A 24,214-nucleotide genomic window follows, 5' to 3' on the forward strand; every position below is an offset into this window, starting at 1 on the left:
CCAAAAGCAGGTGTCCCACCACTGAGCCACCCAGGCATCCCTCCCCTGCTTTCTTTCTCACCTTTTCCCAGACCCCCATCGTCACCTGCCCCCTCTTGTTCCCTCTCAGAGCTTGGCGACGTGAGAAACACAGACCCATAAACTCTTCCTCTCCGCACTGAACCCAGGTGGCAAAACAGGAAGCATCTTCTTGTTAAGGCAAACCCATCGTGTACTCTGTGCACGCGTGTCCCGACAAGCGGCAGGAAACCACCACCAGGCCGTGGCAACAGGTGTCAGGGTGACCTGAGGCCTCATGCTAGTCTGTGCCTGTCCTTTCTTCCCTTTTCTTCCTCCTAGAGAGCTGCCTCCTTCCCCCTGCAGGCCCACAGCTCCTCACTTCATTCTGTTGCCTTATCCTTTCCTTCATGGTGGCCCAGAGCCTGCTAAAGACCTAAAAGGGGCCCTACGCCCTAAAAAGATTATAGCCTCTCTCCAGATATAATTCTTAATACTGACCAACCGACAAAAAATATACACATACGCTGGAATTAAGAGAGCTTCTTCTTTGGATTTGAAGATTACAAACTTCCAGGGTAAGTTCAAAGCAGAACCTTTCTCAACTTTGGGGTGTCCCTTGCTGGCTGGAAGCCTAAATCTATACAAGTTACCCAGCACTGAGGGAGGCCCACTCTCCTTGGCTTCACATGGGAATAGATTGTTCCCAAGTAAAAAAAAACAGGGGTTGGAGATGGAAGGAGGAATAAGAGGTTCCATCCTGGACTGATCTACTTGCCCAGAAGGTTATGGAAGTTGTAGGACATCTTGGGTAGAGCCAAGAAATTGGTACTTTGACCAGGGCTCCAGCTGCAGGAAAGGTGGGACTGTGTTTCTACAGGTCTGGCTCCCTCCAGGGGACTCGGGGTGTGCTTCCTTCTGTTAGATCTTTCCAGATCACACCTTCTCAAGAAGATCTCCATTCTTTCTTGCCCTGCTCAAGATTCACCCTGTTCTTTCTTATGGTAACAGGGTCATGAGTTTATGGTCAGCTAAGTTATTCCTTTTTTTTTTTTTTTTTACAATTTTTCCAGTTTTACTGAGATATAATAGACATCCAGTACTGTATTAAGTTCAAGGTACATAGCATAGTGACTTGATGTAATACATATTAGAAATATGAAATGATTACCACAATTTGTTAACATCTACCGTCTCATAGATACAAAAAATTTTTTTCTGGTGATAAGAACTGTTATGATTTACTCTTAGGAACTTTCAAATATACTATCCATCAGGGTCACATGCAGCGACCATGCCTCCTAGCACACTCCTGCTCAGTGTCCACTGCTCCTGCACTCTGCTCACCTTATTTTGTGATCTGATGTTTCAGTTCATGCGTAAGCTTGACAAAGATAAATGCGCTTTTATTAACGTTTTTGAGAGATTTCAGCCATGAGAGAGGGGAATGTAGACTTTTTTAAAAGATTTTATTTATTTATTTGGCAGAGAAAGAGAGCATGAGCAGAGGGAGAGGGAGAAGCAGGCTCCCCACAGGCTTGACCCCAGGACCCCAGGATCATGACGTGAGCCAAAGGGAGTTGCTTCACTAACTGAGCCACCCAGGAGCCCCAAATTCAGACTTTTTTAAAGATTTTTTTATTTTATTTATTCATGATAGACAGACAGACAGAGAGAGAGAGAGGGAGAGGTAGAAACACAGGCAGAGGGAGAAGCAGGCTCCATGCCAGGAGCCCGACGCAGGACTCGATCCTGGGACTCCAGGATCGCACCCTGGGCCAAAGGCAGGCGCCAAACCGCTGAGCCATCCAGGGATCCCCCAAATCCAGACTTTTTAATACTGTTTTCTGACATGCCTTTGGTATTTTTTAATTTCTTCTAGATTCTGGATTCAGTCAATATCATACATATATTCTGCATATCTCATTTAATATACACGATAAGACGGGTTCATCTAACCTAGGCCCCTAGAATCTTATCTTGAAGAATCAGTATTGTTCCAGTTTGTTGACAGAATTTGCATATGGGCCCCATTTCACTTGAGAAGACTGGGTGGGTCACATCAGTAAATAGTCCATCGCTCTTTACAAATTCTAGCAGCCTAGGTTCTTAATTGGAAAATGCAACCTAAGCTAATTGATTCAGAAAAAGGAGTTCATTAAAAGGATACAAGGTGGGTCCAAAAATTGGTAAGAAACAGTAAGGCCATGGTCAGGGCTTTACAGACAGAAACAGCTTAACTATGTTATTCTTTACCCTCTAGGCCACCAAGTCGTCACTGTGTGGTTGAACTGAGTAACTAGGAAGGTTTCTTCCAGATCCTCTTCCCTGCTCCTTCTTAGAAACTTTTGTTCATGGGTAGGACTTCCCCAAAAGCAGAGCACACATTCTCAGAGATGAGGTGCGGAAAGCCTTGTCTGAGAGCCTTGTCCCCTTCCAAGCAAGGAGGGGACAACCATGGCCTGAGTCCTTCAGGTCATGCCTGGTGTCAGCCTGGCATGATGCAAAAAGCCCTTTAGCTTGGAGTCAAAGGTCAAGTCACTTCTCTTTGAGATCTCAGTTTCCTCAATCAGAAAATTGAAACCTAGCAAATAGAGAAACCATGAAGGTTACGTGGATAAGATATAAGAATGCACTTAGAAATATGGAAGCCCCATGCAAATGTGGTCACTTCTTATTTCCCACTAGTTGGCATGCTCTGTGATCTGTAGTTGACCATGGCTTATTAGATCTTTAAGTCCTAGCACTTGACCAAATACCTGGCAGAGCAGGAGCTCAGTAAGTGGATGTTGGATGAATGGATGAATAGACAAATAGACAAATAGACTAGTGGGGAACAGTCAACTCTAGGAAATGCTTTGCACACCATCTGTTGACACATCACAACGGCAAAGAGAGATTTGCTCTGAAGACACAGCAAAAGCAAAAGATGTGTGCCAAACACAACCTCCCATTGCTCAGGTAACAAAGGCCAAAAATCTGGCCCACAGGCTACATCTCCCCTGCAAGAAGGCCAGGTTAAACAGTGGGGCTCTCCCAGGGTCCTGAACTCCCAAACTGAGCAATTCTGAGAACATAAGCAGCCTGTTCAAGGTCTGCTGAGCAAAACTTCTGGCCTTGGCACTTGCTACTGACCACTCGTCACGATCCTCCTTTCTTCCCCTGGGTTACTCCTACTGCTCTTAGATGGCACTTTTCTCCCTATGTGCTCCTGTGGCATCTTGGGCTTGCCTCACCCCCACCCATTAGTTCTTACTAAATATTATGAAATATTTAATACATCAAGGTATACAGAATAATACCATGATATTCCTGGATACCTCTGTATTTGTGTCCTCTTCCCTTCTCATATTGAGTTGAATGCATACCTTTTCATGCATGTTTTTATGCTTTTAGTGCTTGTACTTTTAAATTGCCTCTTCATTTTTCCATCTTCCCCACTGCTATGGAACAAATGTTTGTGTCCCTCCAAAATCCATATATGGAAGCCCTAACCCCTAAGATGACAACATTTTGGTGTTGGAGCCTCTAAGGAAGTAATTAAGGTTAAATAAGATCATAAGAGTGGAGCCCTGATCCAATAGGATTAATGTCCTTATAAGAAGAGAGATCAGAGGCCTGACTTTCTCTCTCTCTAACCCCTCCCCTTCCCCCTTTTGCACACTGAGAAAAGGCCATGTGAGGACATAGTGAGAAGGTAGCCATCTTGCAAGCTGAGAAAAGAGGCTGACTCTGTTGGCCCCTGATCTGCAACTCCCAGCCTCCAGAAGTGTGATAAAATAAGTTTCAATTGTTTGAGCCACCCAATGTATGGTATTTTGTCAGCCTGAGCTGACTAATACACCCAATATGCCCTGAGAGAGCTAGGTAATGCTAGGGACCATGGGTGTTCATTGCTGTATAGAGTCCAGAGCCATTCCTGACACATAAGTGCTTGTCAAATATATTTGTAAAGTGAATAAATGAAGTCACTGTAGAACCAAAATAGATGTCCTGGCGCCTATTCCCTGTGACCAAGGTGTTCTCTGCTCTGCCATAATACAGGTCCTATTCAAGCTGCTGCTGAGACCAGCGTCTGTAGTCAACTCAAGAAAGTCAATTTAAAAGGAAAAAAGGACTTCCCAAGAAAGGTGGAGAGAGTGCTTTCATCTTAGGAAAGTCACTTTATTAATCAATTAAATGCTTATTAGGCACCTGCTGATCAGGCATTCAGTGTTGAATGGCCTCCATTTCTGTGAGGCAATCAGTCTCTAAAGGACCAAAGACCTAGAATGGTCGAAAGATATTCTGGATATAAGCAAGCACACTGCTTCTCTTATGGACATATCTTTTGTACGGACACTTTGGAGTATTCATTGCACTCCAAATGGAGAACATAAACTCAAAGAGCTCACCCTCATTTATAAGACTAAGCATCCTTGGCATAGCTTGAACACAATGGAGCCCAATCCCACAAAACCCTAAGTAAGCATCAGTAAGGGACTTCACTTCTGGAAGCAAAGTCCTTGCTTTGACTTTTAAGATTCTCCAGAAGGAAAAAAATCTGGAGAGTGAGCACCTGGGTAACTCAGTCAGTTAAACATCCAACTCTTGATTTCAGCTTAAGTCATGAGCTCAGGGTGGTGAGATCAAGCCCCATGTTGGGCTCTGTGCTCGGCAGGGAGTCTGCTGGAGATTCTCTCTCTCCTTCTGCCCCTCTTCCTGCTCATGTTCTCTCCTTCTCACCTCTCTCTCTCTCTCTCTCAAATATATCTTAAGAAAAAAAAAAGATTCTCATAAGGAAAGAAGCAGCAGTCTCGAGAAGCTGGCTTCTGGTCTCTTGCTAGACATGCAACACATGCTCCATAACAAGTGGGATGATACAGAACATTCCATGATAGAGGACATCAACCACGGGACCCATTATTGAACTATTATTGAACTATACCAAGCTACATTTTAAAATTGATTTTTAAAATCATAGCACTGTTTGAAGCAATGCAAAGATGACCCAGAAAAGTACACAGCACAATTTTGGTTTCAAGAAGCATAAAGTTACTCCAGAATAGAAAATAGTTCACATGCCGTTGCTGCATATGCCAATTTGGGTGTCCCCAGAGTAAACTGCAATGGAAGTTCAGAGAAGAAAGGGCGGTGGAGGTGGGCCATCCTGGGCCTCCATGGATGGGATGGGACCTGGAGCCCAGTTTAGTCAAACTGGACTCCTCCTATACTGTACCATCCATAAAGAAAGTGTTCACAGTGAATAGTCACTAATCACATGCTATCATAAAGAAGGAAAGCTCACAATTAGTGTTGAAAAATACTGGGGAATCCCCATGGTCTTGCTCAGAGACCAGAAACTGAAACCGGAGTCTTCCAGACCACAACATGCAATGTCCACATAGCCAGAGTCAAAGGGGCTGGGCAGGACAGGGATAGGAGTAAAAGTGTTTGGAATGAGCACCACCACTTAGGATCAGGCAGAGGCTGCTAAGGAGACCAGAATGAGCAGCCCCTTATCCCTCTACCCCAACAATGTGCTGCATCTGCCACAAAATTCTCCAGTCCTTCCCAGTATACTTTTGGACCTTCTATGAGGGCCTACATCAGCTAGAGAATCCTTGGGAATAATAAGAAATATCCTGAAAAGAGAGCCTGGACCTTAAGTGGTCCAATCCCATGATTTTCAGTTGGGTGGCCAAGAACTAGAAAGAGAAGTTGACTTGCCCAAAGTTACAGCAGAGGCAAGGCTGGAACACAGGTCTTATGCCTCTCAGTTTTTCTTAGAAGCGTCTGGCACATGGAAAAGGGCTGCAGGAGGAACCTTCTGGAATAATTCCAAATCGAAGTTGCCTGCTCTTCCTTACCAACACCCTGCTCAGATATAACCCCTAAGAGTCCTTTCCACCTAATTCAAGAGATTTCCTATATCCCTGAAAGCAAATGGGCTCCAAATGCCAATGATGAGAGTAGTCAAAACCTTTGGCCTGGAGGGAAGGTTCAATGAGGGCTTCTCATGCTTCCATTTGGGAGATTTGGGATAATGGGAGTGGTTAAGCAATAAGCAGGATGCCACAAGATAAGTCCTGCACTTCAGTCTCAGATGCCAAAGCATAGGTGTCTGCTAGGCAGCCCAATCTCCCCACTTTACACTTGAGAAAAATAAGGCCCAGAGAAGGGAAGCAACTTGCCCACGATCATCCAGGGGACTAAGCTCATGGCACTACACACCAACAGAATGTTCATCAATTTGGGAAGAAGAAATTCCATTCTATGTACATGTCCATCTGCCTTCCTGCGCTATGCAATCTTGGATTTCTTTCCCTTATTTTAGGTAAAGCATCATGTTATGCTTGGTCTTGGTCATAATTGTAAGGAACAGGGGTATAATCTCACCTTAATTTCTTCTGTACCTTAAACTTTTTGGGGAAAAAAACTTTTTGGGGACAGGAAGCATTTTGTATCAGTCAAGGCTGAAGCAAACAAGACTCACTCTAGGTATTCAAAACAAAGCAATTTAATAGAGGGAGCCAGGGCACCTGTGTATTTCAGTGACTATCTGCCTTTGGCTCAGGTCGTGATCTCAGGGTCCTGGGATCGAGTCCCACATTAGGCTCCCCAGAGGGAGCCTGCTTCTCCCTCTGCATATGTCTCTGCCTCTCTCTCTGTGTCTCTCATGAATAAATAAATAAAAGATTTATAAAAAATAATATAGGGAGCCAGTTATGCAGGTGATGGAAAAGCTGAGAAGTCTAACAAAGCATTGTGAAGCCACCAAGAGATTAATAACAGCAGGAAGTTGCCAGTATTCCCTGGAGCTGAAGGGACACAGGGGGAAGATAGTATTACAAGAGCTCAGAAACTAGGGCAGGAGCTGGGGCCAAGGTGGGGATACTTATCTGGTGCTGGTACCACAGAGGTAGGGGCTGGCTGATGGTCTCTAGGATCACAGACAGGTAGCTACCACTGGGGATGCTACCAGGAGCAGAGAAGGAAACATCCCTGTGATGGAAAAAGCTATACCGCCCAAACAACACCCAAAGAGGAGTTTGAAAAACTATACTGATATCAGACAAAATAGACCTTGAGACAAAAATTGATTATAGAGACAAAGAAGAACATTTTATAATGATAAAAAGGTCAATCTGCTATCATAAATAAATAAAACTTAAAAAAACAAAAAGGGATCCCTGGGTGGCGCAGCGGTTTGGCGCCTGCCTTTGGCCCAGGGCGCGATCCTGGAGACCCGGGATCGAATCCCACATCGGGCTTCCGGTGCATGGAGCCTGCTTCTCCCTCTGCCTATGTCTCTGCCTCTCTCTCTCTCTCTCTGTGACTATCATAAATAAATTTTAAAAAAATTTAAACTACAATTATCCCTTATAAATATAGATGCAAAAATATCCTCAACAAAATATTAAGACCCCAATCCAGCAACATATTAAAAAAAAAAAAATCACCATGACCCAGTGATTCATCCCAGGAATTCAAGGTTGGTTCAACATACAAAAATCAATCTACATAATACACCATATTTAATCGAACAAAAGACAAAAAAAAAAAAAGGTAAACTCAAAAGAAACATTTAACAAATTCTAACATACTGAGAATACAAAGGAAAAGATCTAGAAATTAACTTAAAATGGATCAGAGCTAAATGTTAAAGCTGAAAGTACAAAACTCTCAGAAGAAAACAGGAATAAATTAAATCTTCTTGGACTTGAATTAGGTAATGGTTTTGTAGATAGAATGCCAAGAGCACAAGTGATGAAAGAAAATAAGTGAATTGGGCCCTAAAACTTTAAAGTTGTATGCTTCAAAGGACACCATCAAGAAGGTGAAAAGATATTTCACAGAATGAAAGAAAATATTTACAAGTCATATATTCAATAAAGGACTTGTATCTAGAATACATAAGAAATTCTTACAACTGCCAATAAAAAAAAAAAGTTTAAAAGTGGGCAAATGATTTAAACAGACATATCTCCAAAGAAAATACAGAGATGGTCAATAAGGACATGAAAAGCTGCTCAACATAATTAGGATAATGCAAATCAAAACCACAATGAGATACCATCTCATAACCACTAGAAAACTAGAATCAAAAAGACAATAACAGGTTTTGCAAAAGATCCTCTATATATTCAACCCTATATGAAACCTTCATATATTACATACAGGAATGTAAAATCATGAGGCCACTTTGGGAAATAGTTTGTTCTTCAAAATGTTAAACATGAGGGGCACCTGGGTGGCTCAGTTAAGCAACTCTTCACTTCAGTTCAACTCATGATCTCGAGGTCATGAGATAAAGCCTCGTGTCAGGCTCTGCGCTTAGTGTGAAATCTGCTTGAGATCTCTCCCTCTGTCTCTATCCCTCCCTCCTTTGCGCACACACACACACGCACACACACACACTCTTCCTCTGTCAAATAAATAAACAAATCCTTTTTTTTTAAATAAACAAATCCTTAAAAAAAAGGGGGGGGACCCCCGAGTGGCTCAGGGTTGAGCATCTGCTTTTGACCTGGGGTCTGATTTGGGGTCTAGGGATTGAGTCCCGTGTCAGGCTCCCTGCAAGGAGCCTGCTTCTCCCTCTGCCTCTGCCTTTCTTTGTGTCTCTCATGAATAAATAAATAAATTCTTTTAAAAACAAACAAACCGTTAAACATGGAATTGCCATATGACCCAGCAATTCCACTCCTAGGTATGTACCCAAGAGAAAATATAAACAAACATTTGTCCACACAAAAACTTATACATGAATGTTCATAGCATTATTTATAAGAGCCAAAAAGTCAAAACAATCCAAATGTTGAACTGGATAAACAAAATGTGGTATATCCATATGATGGAATATTACTGAGCCATAAAAAAGCAAGGAGGATATGAGACATGGATGAACCTTTAAAATACTATGCTAAGTGCAAGAAGCCAGGCATAAAGGCCACATATTATATAAATCTATTTATGTGAAGTGTTTACAAGAGTCAAATCTACAGAGATAGAAAGATTGGTGGCTACTGGAGGCTGGGGGCAAGGTTAGGGTTGGAGGGGAGATAGGGCATCATTGTTGATGAATAGAGGCAAGTAATAAAACAAATGTTCTAAAATTGATGGTGACAATGGTCGCACAACTCTGTGACTATACAGAACTAGTGATTGGTACACTTTAAAAGGGTGAATTTTAAATTTATATGTGAGCTATATCTCAATAAGGCTGCCAGAAACATTCCGACATACCTTCGTCTGCAGTATCTCCCATTGGCCAAACATACCCAAGAGGCTGGAAGGCAGAATAGTTTGAGAAATGTAGTTTTCTGTGACATTGAGCAGGACCAAGGAGGGATGGGGATAATTCCTCACTCACCTCTGAGTCCCTGGCCCATTGTATTCAGGCTATAAACATGCATCAAACCAATAACTGGCCCTTATTCTCTCACCTTGGGCTGGGATCCTTGTCTGCTGGGCTACACAGGGGGCTTTTTGAATATAAATAACCTGATGATTCATGATCCTATGACCAGTGAGTGGGCTGTCACTGTCACCTTCTCATCTTGGTTCTAGAAAGCACTGTAGGCACCCTGGTTTTAAGTTCGGATTGGAGGGAAGAGATGGGGTAGGAGGGGCAGAGAAAAGGGTGGCTCCTCTCACAACTTAAAAGCACTTCCTCCCCAGACAGTGGGAGCTCAAGACTCGGCACAGCCTTCCTGTGTGGTTTCAGCTGCCCAAAGAGTGTCATGGACCTGGGTGAGTGAACCTCCCTATGCGAGAAAGAGCAGTTCTAGGTCATTCTGACATCCAACTGGACTTTGAGGTGGAAGAGGGGGATGGAAGGCATGGGGGAGCTTCCTAGAGAAATTGGGTTCTGCCTTGGTGGGAATCTGTCTGCTTCCAGAGAATGCCACTCTGTTCTCCCAGACACAATGGATGCACCTTTCAGACCTGGGGAAAAGGGTAACCACTGGTACCAGGAAAGAATGGGAGGAGAGTGGCGAGGTTGTGTCTTTCTAGAATAGTAGGGACTGGAGAAGGTTGCAGGGCTGGGGTTGGTGGTGATATGGAGGGTATCTGTTTTCCTTTTTTTTTTTTTTAAGATTTTATTTATTTATTCTTGAGAGACACACAGAGAGAGGCAGAGACATAGGCAGAGGGAGAAACAGGCTCCCGGTGGGGAACCCGATGCCGGACTCAATCCCAGGACTCCGGGATCATGACCTGAGCTGAAGGCAGATGCTCAATCACTGAGCCACCCAGGTGGCCCAAGAGGGTGCCTGTTTTCATCTCAGGTTGGGGTGACGGGTGAGGCTCCCTGGGACCTGTTTCATCAGGGACAAAGTCCTCAGAGGGTTCCAAACCCTCCATTCCTCTTCCTTCCTCTGCTTTCTACCTTTCTCACCTGCTAAGCAGGGATCAGAAGTTCTGTTCCCTTAGGAGCAAATGAAAGGTGACACTTTGTGCCAGCAGGACTAGGTAAGCAGGCCATACATCCCCCTGGCTTTGCTGACGCCTCTCACCAGTTAAAGGGTAGGTGGGCAACAGGAAACAGGACAGCAGTAGGGCATTCACCTCAGAGAAGTCACAGCCCAAGCCTCCAGCATGGTCCCTGCCTCACTTCTTTAGTTTTTCTGCCCTGGCAGATGGCTCTTCCCTTTAAAAAGCCCATCCTCAGTTCTAACCCTTTTAACAAGAGGGATTACAAAAGAAGTTCTGAGAAGGTTCTGAGGTGTATGTCCACCTCTGGACACCCCATTTATAAATCTCAGCTGTGAAATCAGACCCGACTGAGGCTACAAAGGGCCAAGTTCCTGGATGGTTCGTTCTCACCAGCAAGCAAAGCACCACGGCGGCCTCAAAGCCGCAAGAGGTTGGCTTTAAAAAGTGAAGGTTCACTGGTGCGCCCTGTGCTGTCCTCATACTCCTCCCACCACACCACAGCCTCTTGCCTTGATTCTGTCTACCCTCGACCTACCCAGAACTCCGGGTGGGCCCAGCGATCACCTGGAAAGGGGTTAAGGTAGCCACCCAACCTGGGAGGTGGAGACTGATCCTTGCATCTCCATCTCAGATGCTTGGGGGGAGGAGGGGGTGGGGTGAGCAGAAAGTTTGTGGAGTGAATGAATGAATGAATAAATGGCATCAAGAACTCAGAGTTGATTTTAGTTTTTAAAAATCGCTCCCAACTGCCTGTCTTCCCAGCGGCCCACTCCCTAATCTCACTCCCCAGACCCCCATCCCACTTAACCACAATCACAGAATGCAGACATCACCCACTGAGGACTGGTTCCTGACCCTCTGTGAGATCTCCATGAAGGAAACCAAGCAGTGTCCCAGTGGTATGCTGGGAAATGTTGGAAAACCTGCTCTCCTAGAAAAGGAGGAAGAGCCCCAATTGCTAGTTCTTGCCAATTTCTATAGTGTAAATTCTTCCCTGCCGTCCTCCCCATACCCCCTCCCCCGGTTGATTTTAAGCTCAGACTATTTCAAGGCATGAAATGACTGAACACGGAGTCAGGGAGGGATGTACACACCAACTGGCTCATGGGCTTCTGAAAACCAGCTCCAGTCTACCCTTGAGGGTCTACCCCCAGACCTGAGTTTGGGGTGCTAGCCTCACAGGCTTTGATGCGGGGAGGGAGGATAACCTCTGGTTTAGGAGAAAGGGATGTTGTCGCCTGCCTCACTCAACCCGAGAGAGAACCCCAACGGCTAAGTCTAAACTACTGGTAGGAAGGGAAGCCACTGAGAGACGCTTTGCTCAGAACGGACTCTGGGCCGTTGGGAGGGCAGGTGGGTCATGAACGATCTGTTTTTCTCTCTTTGTCTGCCCAGCAGGGAGCAAGAGGTGGATGAGGAGGCAGAGTTTCTGTTACACAAAATGAAAACACCAAAGCGGGGCTGAGTTGGTCTCTTTCATGATTTGAATGAGCAGCCCGGAGGCGCCCTCCCCACCTTTGAGAGAGGAGCCTTAAGACCTCAGAATTCTCCAAAATAGAGAAAAGAAAAAGATGAGCCTGTGAGAGACTTACTCTCTCCTAACTTGGCCTGAAATGGTGGCAGAGGGAAGTTAAAGGAACACAGGGCCAAAGCCCCCTGGCCTGGGAGCATGGCTGGGGACGAGAGGAGTCCTGCAGCCTCAGGGAGCTGCTGGGAAAATCTCTGCTCTGAGGTACCTTCTTCCGGTCAACTATCGTTGAGTGCGAAGTTTGGGCATGACCAGTCTTGCAAGAGGAGAGATGCACATGTCAAAAAGCCATTGGATAGAGGGAGATTCAGTGCTGATGGGCTGAGGGGGAGCCACGTGGGAAGCTCAAAGTAAAGTAGTGAACATGGGTCAGAGGGGCATTGAAGTTGGGTTTTCAAAGGCGTATAAAAGTTACCCAACCAGACAAGGACGAACGAGGGATGCAGGATGCAGCAGGGATCACAGACTTGATTTCCATCAGAGGCCAACCAGACAAACGAGGGAAGGGGCGTGAGGTGTAGTAAGTGGAGGGGAGCAGAGCAAGCCAGAGGGTGCAAGCCACACCTAAAGTCATTCAAATCCAATGTTTTGAAAATCCAAGGTAGCTGGGGAGCCTGGGTGGCTCAGTGGTTGAGCACCTGCCCTCGGCTCAGGTCGTGATCCCAGGGTACTGGGATCGAGTCCCCAATCGGGCTCCCCGCATAGAGCCTACTTCTCCCTCTGCCAATGTCTCTGCCTCTCTCTGTGTCTCTCATGAATAGATATATAAAATCTTTAAAAGGAAAGAAAGAAAGAAAGAAAGAAAGAAAGAAAGAAAGAAAGAAAGAAAGAAAGAAAGAAAGAAAGAAAGAAAGAAAGAAAAGAAAGATCCAAGGTAGTCAAGCAGAATAGCCTGGGGACTCAGCCTGTGGCCTCCCAGCCAGCCAGCTCTGACCAAAGCTAACAGAAGCAAGGAAGAAGCAAGTTGAGGGGGGTTTGACAACGTGGCCAGGCCAAGGAGAAAGGTAAGAAGGAAGGCTAGAGGGACAGGCAGGACCAGCCTTTAAGATGATGTGTGGTATTGCTGAGGGGTGTGTGCTTCATCCTGAAAGTGATGGGGAGCCAGCAAAGCTTTTTCTTTTTCAGTCAGGTGAGTTAAAGGACACGAGTTGCCTTTCAGAAGGAGCTCTGTGGCAGCAATGGCTGATGTCAGGGCAGAGGTGGGGCCGGCTCTGGGATATTAGGGGTTAGAAGCAACAGAGTTGGATGACCCTCCAGATGTGGGAAAATGAGGATTCCCCATCACACTCACTCCTCGGAGGCCCCTCTACACTGAGGACTCCTCAGAGACGTAATGTGACAGTAGTGAGAGTTCCAGTCAAATCTCAGATTCATCTCTTAGCAGCTGTGTGACCCCAGGCAAGTGCCTTAATCCCTCTGGGCCTCTATTTTCTGGAACATAGCATGAGAATCACAAGGCATCGCTCACAGGACGTTATGAGGGAGAGATACACAAAGATCACGAGGCAGCACAAAAGGCAGGTTAGGAGTATGGTTTCTGGAGACCAAAGGATTTAAAGCCCAGCTCCACTACTGGCCAACTGTGAGACTCTGGGAGACTTGCTAATCTCCCTAAACTAGGCTTCAGTTTTCTCAGTACTTAGATGGAGATTACAGTCATGCCTACCTCAGGGCTTTTGTGATGATGAAATGATCATACATGGGACAATTTGGTGCAAAGTGAGGGAGAGCTCACTGGATTTGCATTATATCACTGGGTAAGGGAGTTGATATCATAGTGACTACAAGGCTCAACCAGCTGTCCTCCATCTCTGCCTATTATCTGAAAGGGGAGTCCCCCAGGCTTCTCACCTCCAAATCTCCTACAGCTTCCCTGCTTCTTCCCCACTTTCCATTACACTCACCCACCCACCCACCCACCCCCCACACACACAAAAAAAGTTGTGACAGGTGAGGAATTCCAGAAAGAAAAAGTCTGGGGTGGCTTTGGGGGCCAGCTAATGTAATGGGCAGCCATGATCCCCTAGAGGCACTGGAAAATGTGGGGATGAATGTTTGAAATTTGGGAGAGCAAATCCACCTGGCAATCCCCTCCTCCCAGATGAGAAGGCAGCTTCCCTTGCTGAGAGCTCAAATTGGAGTTCTAGGGAATTTTTTTTTGTTATGATTATTACTCGAAACTCAAGAACTCAGAAAATACCCAACATATAAGTCATCTACTTCTCAACCCCCAAGATTCCCAACTACAGTGGCCTTACCCAAGCTGCTGCCCAAGACCCGTCACTTTATGACTTTGCAACAGACAGGAATGATCTGACTCATGGCTGCTGACCAGGCTCCTGCCACACACCAGAGTTCCCCTAAACTCCCATTTGGTTACCTTTCTTGAAAACGCCCTATTTTGGACTACAAATCCTAATTCATCCTCCACTTCCAACACACCTGGAATAAGAAGTCATCTACACACACACACACACACACACACACACACACAGCACAGGTTGCACCTCCTTTCCCCTCCCCTCCACCAGTGGCAAAGAAATGGGACAGGGCCCAAGAGAAGAGGTTGATAGAGTGAAACAGAAACAGTTCTTACTCCTTGTATCTTACCCGTTGTGACTTATCAAAACTTTGAGGTTTCTCAGTTCTCACTGACAGTCAAAGTAGGCTTTCTCTAGAGTAACGAAAGACTTGTACATGTTTAAAGAGCACTTCACACCAGGATGAATCAGTGGAGGATGAGTGGTGTGTTGAACTCTAACATAGTTAAGGTAGAGATGTGGGACTAAGCAGGGTCTCCCTGGGGTAATTCAGCAAGGAAGGAGGATGGGAGAAGGAAGCTAGAATGTTGCACAACCATTTATTCTAGGACTGCAGATACTCGGGGCCAATAGGACAGTGGGTACCTGTCCTCAGAAAGAGAAGACACAACTAAGAAGGCAGGTGCAAGAGGCAGTGAGGGGCTTGACTGTCATACTGAGCTTCGGGGGCTTCCTCCTTAGGGCTGCAGAGAGAAGTCCTCAGGATTTAGGAGGAGGACTGGTGAGGGTTGGCATCAGAGCTCTGCCTTAGAAAGACATATCTAGCAGTAGTGTGCAGTATAACTTGATTGCAGTGAAAGAAATGCCTTTTTATTTATGTGGCTTGAAGCCCTTCCTCCTTTGCCCAGGAACCCCTAAGCCCAGAATTCCCCACCTTAGGGGCTCCACCTGGAGCATACTGTGAATTGGGTGTCATGCAGAGAGACTTCCAGCAGGTGGTGCTGTGGCCAAGGACAGAATCACTGGCCACGCTGCTGTTTCCACTGGGGAAGCAGAACACCCTGCTTGCTGAAAGAGGGCTCCCAGCTTCCAGAAGGTGCTTGAAACAGAGTTCCAAACATTACTCTGTCCCTGTTAAGACTGAAGGTGCGACCAGCCTGCAAACTCTACCTTGGCATTCATTTGTGGCATCCCCCGGTTACTGACATGTGGGCCAGGCCCTGGCTGGGAGCTTGAGGGTTAGGTTATACAAAGGTAAGAAAGCACAACTCCTGCCCTCTGGGTACTCCCAAATAGTTAGGTGAGATAAGACTCCTACATAAATTATCTTGTGCACAGTCTTCCCTGCTCAGTCCTCAGAGGAGATAAATTCCCACTCCAGCCCTCAGCTCAGCCTCAAAGGAGAACTGTGAGCAGCCAGGTGCCCGTCCTCTGTCCACAGCACACCAGGCCTCTGCAAACCCAGAGTCTCAACCTGTTGCCTGCTGCTCAGACTCAAGAGAGCCTCCTGACTTCCAGAATGTAGGCCGGGCTGGGTCCCTTTCCGTAGCGGAGTATCTTCCCACATCTCACAAGGCCCTAGATTAGAAACAAGTTGAAGAAAAGGGGATCCCTGGGTGGCTCAGCAGTTTAGCGCCTGCCTTCCACGCAGAGCAGGATCCTGGAGTCCCGGAGTCCAGGGATTGAGTCCCGTATAGGGCTCCCTGTAGGGAGCCTGCTTCTCCCTCTGCCTGTGTCTCTGCCTCTCCATCTCTCTCTCTGTCTCTCACTCTCTGTCTCTCATGAATAAATAAATAAAATCTTAAAAAAAAAAAAAAACAAGTTAAAGAACAAACATACATACACACTTCAGTGAAGCAAAAAGGGTAGTTACCTCAGAGAACAGTCTCTATTGTATCACACTGTCATAGGACAGCATCCCCTCAGGCCACCCTGATGCTCTCTCTCCTGGAAGAAGGGGAAGCAGGCATTCATTCACTTATTCATTCATTCATTCATTCATCAAGACATAATTCCTGGGTGCCTTTTTTATTCTGGGCCTGCATTGGATAAAAGGGAAGAGGTCCCTGCTCCACAGGCAGGCTGAGGATTAGACCAAGTAAACCACCAGGTGGCCTTAATGAATGTCAGTTGAATGAGGGGTTATGGGGAGCAGATGGGTCCCCAAAGCACTTTCCCATCCTTGAGATGCCAGGAAATAACCACACTCCTCCACCTAGTCCTGTGACATCAGCCTATTTCCTTAGCTGGCCTCCCCTAGAAGACATTCAGGGCAGCAGATGGGGCTGGATGCAGGAAAAATGTTCCTCGATGGCTCCTGGCACAGGAGCAGTGCAGGACACACACATGCACACACACACGCACCCATGCACGCAGGCACACCCTTACCACCACCACCTCAGGGCCTTGCTTCCCACATAACCCAAAGTGGGAGGGGCCCCTCAGACTCAGGAGTCAGGGTCATTTGAAAACTCAGCCTTGAGGAGTGGTGTGGACCAGGGTGGACTTTCTAACTCCAGAGACGCCCTGAAGAGCCAAGAAGGGGGTGGGGAGCGGGGGCTGCCCTGCATTCCAATCCCACTCCTTTGTGGGACCTCAGAGTGGAGGAAGAGGAGGTGAGGGCGGCAAGACTGGGCAGCCAGCCAGGCGCTTCAAGGCACAATCTGGTTCTGATGCCCCAGGCAAGCGTGGTGCCTGGGGCTTGTGATGAAAGTTCCCAACAGTGTTCCTACCCCTCCCTAAGGCTTTCTTTCATAACAAAGAGCTGTCCGCTCCAAGCATTAACTTTCTCCCCTTGTCTCCTGCAGGGAAACCAATGAAAAGCCTGCTGGTGGTGGCTCTCCTTGTCATTTTCCAGGTGAGATCTGTGGCCAAGAAAATCTCTGTTCCCTTCTCCACACACTCCCCCTCCCACCCTCCCCAAGCCCACCCCTCCCCAGCTCCAGGGTCCTGAGGAGGAGGTGGGCACTTGCTGGAAGAAAATAGATCCAGACACAAACACTCTCCACTCCTTAAGCTGATGGCTGCCCATCTCCATCTGCTGAGTGACCCTACAAAGCCATACATGGTCTCTGAATGTCCTCACCTCCATTTAAATGAAAACACAGAGGAAAGTAAGATACCACCACACTTCCACTATCCCCATCCAGGATACAGAAATGCGGGCCCCATCTGAGTTTATGGAGAGAAACTGCACAAAGCAAAGGCTGTGAGGTCACTGGAGTCTGTGCAGACATGTGCACAGCCATGCGTGCAAAACTTCATACATGAGCTGAGGGAAGAAACTTTCATCTGGTGGATGGGTTACTATCCTATCATCCCAAAGCCGTCTCCCTCCTCCAGTGTCCAGCCAAAGCCTCCCCTGGAAGCTCCAGTCCTTTCTGTGAAATAAAGAGGCCCATTTGAGCCCCATTTAGTGGGGAAGGAAGGAAGGATGGGGCCCCAGACCTGGGGGTGGGGGTAGTGCACATACTTTATAAGGGCCCAAACTCTGCAGGAGCAAAGTCCCCCAATTTACAATGTTCTGCTTCTCAATCCCAGGAATGGAGACAGGAAATCTGGCCCCACCAAGTGCCAGAGTTAGAAGAAACTGTAACTCATAGTCTCCTCTCTGCCATTTGTTGGGGGTGGGAGCTCTCTTGGAGGGGGAGGGGGAGGCCAAGGCCAGAGCTGGAGGCAGTCCTTCAGAATTTGGCTCTTCCCCAAGTCTGGAGGCCAGAGGGGCAGCTTTCCAGGAGCTCTGGCCAGAGGCAGGCCCCAAGCTGGGCACTGTTCCCAAAACCCCATCCCAGAGGCCCCCTGGAGCTTGGGCTACAGCCTACAGCCTGGCCCCCTTCCCCATCACCACTCCCTCCCCTCTTTCTTCCCATTTCCAGGACCTGGGAGGGGCTGTATTGCTAGAAGTGGAGGCTGGAAGGTTGGGGAGGTGATGAGGGACAGCTGGGGCTCATTCTTCTCTTTACTTGGGGGGATGGGGTAGCTCAGATGGGGCAGGATGTGGTGCAGCTGTGGGCTGCAGAGGCATCAAGGAGTCCGGAAGTAGTAAAGGGTGGAAAAAGAAGGCAGGACAGGGTGGTACGGAGCACACTTCACAGAGACTGGGTGTACCCCTTTATGTCCAGGGACCCCGGACTTAAAACTGTGAGACTGACCATGGGTGCCAAGAACAGCCAGTGTCTTCAGGACTCCCAGGCTGCGGTCATTCCCAGATGAGGGAAAGAGGGTTACCGCTGACTTTTCTCAAGATAGCAGTGCCCAAAGAAAAGGCTTCTGGATATCATTTTGTCCTCATTCTGTGACTGATAAATTCAGCATTTGGAAGTGGTAAAGACAGAGACAGGATGTGAGGAAGAGACTGGGTTCCACTCTGGCTGTGTGACCTTGAGTGAGGTTCTCCAAAAACCTCCTGTCCTCATCTCTGATGTCCCTCCAGCTCCCCAGTCTTGCATGCAAACCCATCAGGTTGAGCTGCCCAGAGCCCAATTCCCAGAGGAGGGCTCGTGAGCCGTCTTGCAGCCCAGCTGCCAGCCTGCACAGGCTCAGCCTCCACGGTGCACAGAGGCACAAGGGCCTGTGCCCTCCTTCATTGATAAAATCACAGCAGGCTGCCTGAACCTTCACCTTGCCCTGCAGATGGGCTAAAAAAAGCCCTGAGCAGCTGAGCCCGGCTGATTGGGATCTGCCGGAAGAGACTGCGAGGAAGAAAGAGACAGAGAGGTAGGGGAAGAGGGTGGGAGCAGCGCAGCGGGAGAGTGGGAGACAGCCACACGCTCTTCCTGGGGTGCAGGGAGGACTCCATCACTGCTGAGGAGGCAGTGGCCCAGCGGTGCCTTATCCCCTCCTGTCACAGCTGTGCAGTTCTGTGAGCTTGGGCCCACATTGCCTGAGCCCCTGCTGTGTGCGGGGCATAGTGCCTCGGGCCCCAGGGATCTGTAGAATTCTGCAAGTCACTCACCACCCAATGTCACAGCAGCTCACCCCAAACCAGGGTTTCCAGGCTTCTTAACAGAGCATGTGCCTTCCTCTCTACTGGCTCCAGGCCCTCCTCAACCTTAACTCCGATGTGGATTTTCCCTCAAAAGCTAAAGTATTTTGTAGGCTCCCTGGAAAACTCTTTCTAGCTGATTCTAAAGGAGGCTCAAGATGAATGACACACATTCCTACTCTCCTGGAGTTTCCAGGTGCCAGAACCGAGGTTCCACACCTCACCACAGCCATGGGAGGGAGACAGTAGTCATCTCCATTTCACAGATGAGGCCACTTGAGGCTCAGAGACGAAGTCTGTTTATCTGACCCGAGGCTCATGTGACCCCAAAGCACAGACGCTTTCCAGTCCACCATCGGGGCACGTCATGTCAAGCCTCTCTGAGTTGGCAAGAACAGACCTTGGCTACTTACGAGAAGTGCAGAATCTCAGGTCCCAGCCTATTAAATCAGGACATGCACTTTGACAAGATCTCCAGGTAATTCATGTGAAAATTTGGGAAGCACTGGTTTCAAACCAAAGAACCACCTGGAGAGTTTAGAAAAATAGATTCCAGGGCCCCACCCGTACCCCCAAGATTCTGATTCTGCAGGTCTCAGGTGGGGTCTGAGAATTTGCAGGTGATGGTATGATGCCTATGATAGGTACCACATTTGAAACCAGTGCTCTGGACAATCCCAGGGCAGCAAGATGAGCTGAGCTGAGCTGAGCTAGATCCCACTTAGCTAAGCTGGATCCTGTCGCCCTGTCCCCTCCCCCGCAGGTGTGCTTGTGCCAAGATGAGGTCACGGATGACTACATTGGAGAAAATACCACAGTGGACTATACACTGTATGAGTCTGTATGCTTCAAGAAAGACGTGCGGAACTTCAAAGCCTGGTTCCTGCCAATCATGTACTCCATCATTTGCTTCATGGGCCTGCTGGGCAATGGGCTGGTCGTGCTGACCTACATCTATTTCAAGAGGCTCAAGACCATGACAGATACGTACCTGCTCAACCTGGCCATGGCGGACATCCTCTTCCTCCTGACCCTTCCCTTCTGGGCATACAGCGCGGCCAAGTCCTGGACGTTCGGCGTCCACGTTTGCAAGATCATCTTTGGCATCTACAAGATAAGCTTCTTCAGCGGCATGCTGCTGCTTCTTTGCATCAGCATCGACCGCTACGTGGCCATCGTCCAGGCCGTCTCGGCCCACCGCCACCGTGCCCGCGTCCTTTTCATCAGCAAGCTCTCCTGTGTGGGCATCTGGATGCTGGCCATGGTGCTCTCCACCCCGGAGCTGCTGTACAGCGGCCTCCAGAAGAGCAGCAGTGAGCAAGCACTGCGGTGCTCCCTCAACACCAATCAGGTGGAAGCCTTGATCACCATCCAGGTGGCGCAGATGGTGGTGGGCTTCCTGATCCCCCTGGGGGCCATGAGCTTCTGCTACCTTGTCATCATCCGCACCCTGCTCCAGGCACGCAACTTTGAGCGCAACAAGGCCATCAAGGTCATCATTGCCGTGGTCGTGGTCTTCATAGCCTTCCAGCTGCCCTACAACGGGGTGATCCTGGCCCAGACAGTGGCCAACTTCAACATCACTGGCAGCGGTAGCTGCGAGCTCAGCAAGCAGCTCAACATCGCTTATGACATCACCTACAGCCTGGCGTGCGTCCGCTGCTGCGTCAACCCTTTCTTATACGCCTTCATTGGTGTCAAGTTCAGAAGCGACCTCTTCAAGCTCTTCAAGGACCTCGGCTGCCTGAGCCAGGAGCAGCTCCGGCAGTGGTCTTCCTGCCGCCACACCCGGCGCTCCTCCATGAGCGTGGAGGCCGAGACCACCACCACCTTCTCCCCGTAGGAGGCTCCTCCGCCGGGACTAGTGGGACCTCTCCCAGGGCCCCTGGGCCGGATCCAGGCAGCCCATGACTCGGGCATCAAGAGCTGCAGAGGGAAGAAAGGCCGTCCCGGCTGTGAAGTTTTTAATCTCGTGGGGAAAGCTGGTGCCGCGGCCCAGGCTTCACCCCGGTCCCTAGCTACCTCCACCCGGGTTGCAAAGCATTGTGACCGATGAGCTATACCAAATCCTGCAACACTCTGAAACCACGTGTCTGTTGTCCCCCAGACCAAAAACCAAAAGTGGAAGTCAGGAGACAGTCCACGCTTAGAGTGAAGGGGAGAGAGCTGGTAACGGGTAGACTGATGGAGGGGGCCTGGAGCTTCTGAATGAAGCTCCTTCTAACCTAGAAAGACATCCTCCCTGAGATTCAAGGGCTGGAGCAAGGTCTTCCAGAAAACAGGGCTTTGTTTCGGAGACCAGAGATGCTGGGGAGACTTCCCAACTTGGCTTGGCAGGGGAGAGGGATGCCAATGGGTCAAACTCTCTGAATTCCTCCCTCCATCTCTTTTTCCACTGTCATCTGAGCCAGCAAGAAATGGCAGCCTCCAGGCCTCCCTGAAAGCACACCAGCCCCTCGCCTGCCACCTCTCATCAGGCTGCTGCCCTCCGAGGCCCTCCTCAGGGAGGGGTGGTGTTTCCTGCGGGCCCGGCCAGCCGCCTCTGCCTGGCCAAAGCCACACTCCCAGCCAGGACTCTGGGGCGAGGATGACGTGTGGCCAGCCCTTCTCAGCTCTCAACTCTGCTCGGATGGAGGAGAGGGCAGGGAGGAAGGTTAGGGGCCAGGGGGTGGTGACAGCCCTGGCTGCCTAAGACCAATGAGCTGCTTTTTGTTCTTAGTCGTGAGGATAAAAAAAAAAAACTCTCATCCTGTCCTGCTTTCAGTTCATTAAGACAGCACAGCTTACTCACACACAAATACAAGTTTTCCCTTGAGGGAGCAACAGCTTTAAAAGAAAGGGGGAAATTTTTTGGTAAACGGCCAATGGGTGCGTTCTTGTTTTGCAAACCCCAACTTCCCACCTGACCGCCCCCACTTCTCTCCTTTCCCTGCTCTTCATTTCTCAGAGGTGATCAGAGCTGTGAGGTCTTTCAAGCTGTGTTCTCCAAGCCTGTCCAACAACACAGGCCCAAGAGGCTCGAAAGAGGCAGCGGGAGGGGAAGCCCAGGGTGCCCATCTTGCAAATGCCCTTCCAGAATTTGTGGGAGAGGCCCCAAGCCTGTGCCAGCAGCAGTGACCCAGAGACATGGGTCTGAGCTGAGCTTTGGAAAGAACCAAGTTTTCCCCATAACCTCGATGGCTAGGAGCTCTCCCTGACCTTTAGCAACATACACTCACTGGTCTACTCGTCTGTCCCTGCTCGGTCTGAAACCAGAGCCCCTGATGCTTTGTCATTTCCTTCAAGTTCCCTGGTTGTTTAGAGGGAAGGCCTCCCCCTGGGCACGCAGACCACAGCGTGCTGGATGAAGGAGGCTTGAGATGGCACCCATGTGATAGGCTGCACCTTTTGCTGGAAGCTTGAAAGCCAGGGTCATCCACGACCCACCCTCCTGATCCCTATTGCAGCAGCAGCCCATGTACCCATGGTGGAGGAGTGGGGATCAAGGGACAGCCACTACCCCCTGCCCATATCCATGTCCTATCAGGGTGCTCTGATGCCCCCAAGCTAGAGAGGAGGTTAGCCCAGGCTGTGATGCATGAGGAGCTGTCTGAAGGGCCCAGCACAGCAAGAGCTGGGGGCCTGGCAGGGGGAGGTGGGTGGGGACACTCATGCAAAGGTGATTCCATCAATTTTCCAAAGTGAAGAGAGCTTGCCTGGTGATGAAGCCCATTCTCTAATTTCACAATAAGCACATGACACTGCCCTCCTCCACAGGATGCACTGGGCATTATTTGTTAGCCAAGACACCCCAGGGGAAGCGAAGCCAGCACAGGCGCAGCCAGCGTGGAGCAGTGCCTGTTGCAATAGCATCGAATGTTAAAAGGTGCAGTGGTGATTGTGTGTGCACATATGTGGGGTGAGAGGGGTCCCCGAGAGGAGCACAGAAGCACTGGGCCCACTGGTGTACACATCCTAATGCAGTACAGGCAGGAAACCGATCCTCAGCTCCTGAATGGAGGAATTCAAAGGAATGCTCATGAACAGGAAGCCAGGCCAACCGCACAAACACGCCATCTCGGCTTCAAATACATTTTTCTAAAGTAATTGGACATCTCTGAATATTTACAAAGACAGCAAAACCCCAGCAATGTTAATTCCCCAAACTGCTCTATCTCGGCTCCTTGCTGGCCTGGCCACTGCTCCCTTGCCCAGTGCTCTCATGTGTCTCCCCTGAACTTAGGGAGGACCCCTAGGAGGAAGGAACAGACTCACTGGGGAGCCCCCTCACCCAGGGCTTCTCTCTCTCTCTCTCTCTCTCTCTCTCTCTCTGTCTCATCTGTTTCATACAACTGCCCCATCTTCCTGGGCTCATGGCCCCAAAGCTCCTCCTCCCCTCTTGCAGCTCCCCCTGTTTCCCATCCCCAGCCTCCCTGGATGCAGCCCCAAGACAAGTCTGTCCTTCCAGCCAGAAGCACTGAACCTCAAGAATCGTGGATTCACAGAGCTGCGAGGGACCTCAAAGATTAGCTGGTCCAACCCAATCATTCTCTAGATGGGGAAACTGAGGCCCAGAAGAAGGAACTGACTTGCTTGAAGAGATATTGCAATATAAGGATACTGAATAAACTTGCCTTGGGGGGCCTAAGGATCTGGCAGGATGGATGAGAGGTGGATGAGGGAGAGCAGATGCTCGGAAGCCTGGCTGACTGTGAACCTCATCTCTATTGCTTCCCAGCTGTGTGACCTTCAGCTGTTGCTCAACTGCTCTGAGTCTCAGATTTCTCAACTGCAAAATGGAGAGGATTTGGCAAACGTCTAGCCTGGTGCCTGGAATATTGAATGTGGTGATGAGGAGCACGGGCTCTGCGGCCAGACTGCCTGGTTTGAATTTCAGCTGCGCTACTTGGGCTCCTTACTTAGTCTCTCTGTGTTTCAGTTTCCTAATCTGTGTGATGGGGAAAATCATAGCACCTACCTCCTAGGACTGTTGTGAGGAGCAAATAAATACATATATGTAAAATGCTTAGAAATCCTTATGGAAGT

The 24,214-nt window shown here is 48.7% G+C and overlaps 1 protein-coding gene across 2 annotated transcripts; it reads left to right on the plus strand.

Annotated features, from left to right (window-relative positions):
- Positions 1-277: 277 nt before the first annotated feature.
- Positions 278-24,207, plus strand: CCR7 (C-C motif chemokine receptor 7). Of its 2 annotated transcripts, XM_038547376.1 has the most exons (4): positions 283-575; positions 9,658-9,729; positions 17,013-17,062; positions 19,953-24,207. In XM_038547376.1, exons 2-4 carry the CDS (start codon positions 9,720-9,722, stop codon positions 21,030-21,032), a joined length of 1,140 nt encoding a protein of 379 aa, XP_038403304.1. In that variant the 5' UTR covers positions 283-575; positions 9,658-9,719; the 3' UTR covers positions 21,033-24,207. The 2 variants fall into 2 exon arrangements, with proteins under 2 accessions (XP_038403305.1, XP_038403304.1); XM_038547377.1 differs by lacking the exon at positions 9,658-9,729 and having other exon boundaries at positions 278-575.
- The last annotated feature ends 7 nt before the right edge of the window (positions 24,208-24,214 follow it).

This window comes from Canis lupus, chromosome 9 (genome assembly GCF_011100685.1).
Source record: "Canis lupus familiaris isolate Mischka breed German Shepherd chromosome 9, alternate assembly UU_Cfam_GSD_1.0, whole genome shotgun sequence".
NCBI classification, from domain to species: domain Eukaryota; kingdom Metazoa; phylum Chordata; class Mammalia; order Carnivora; family Canidae; genus Canis; species Canis lupus.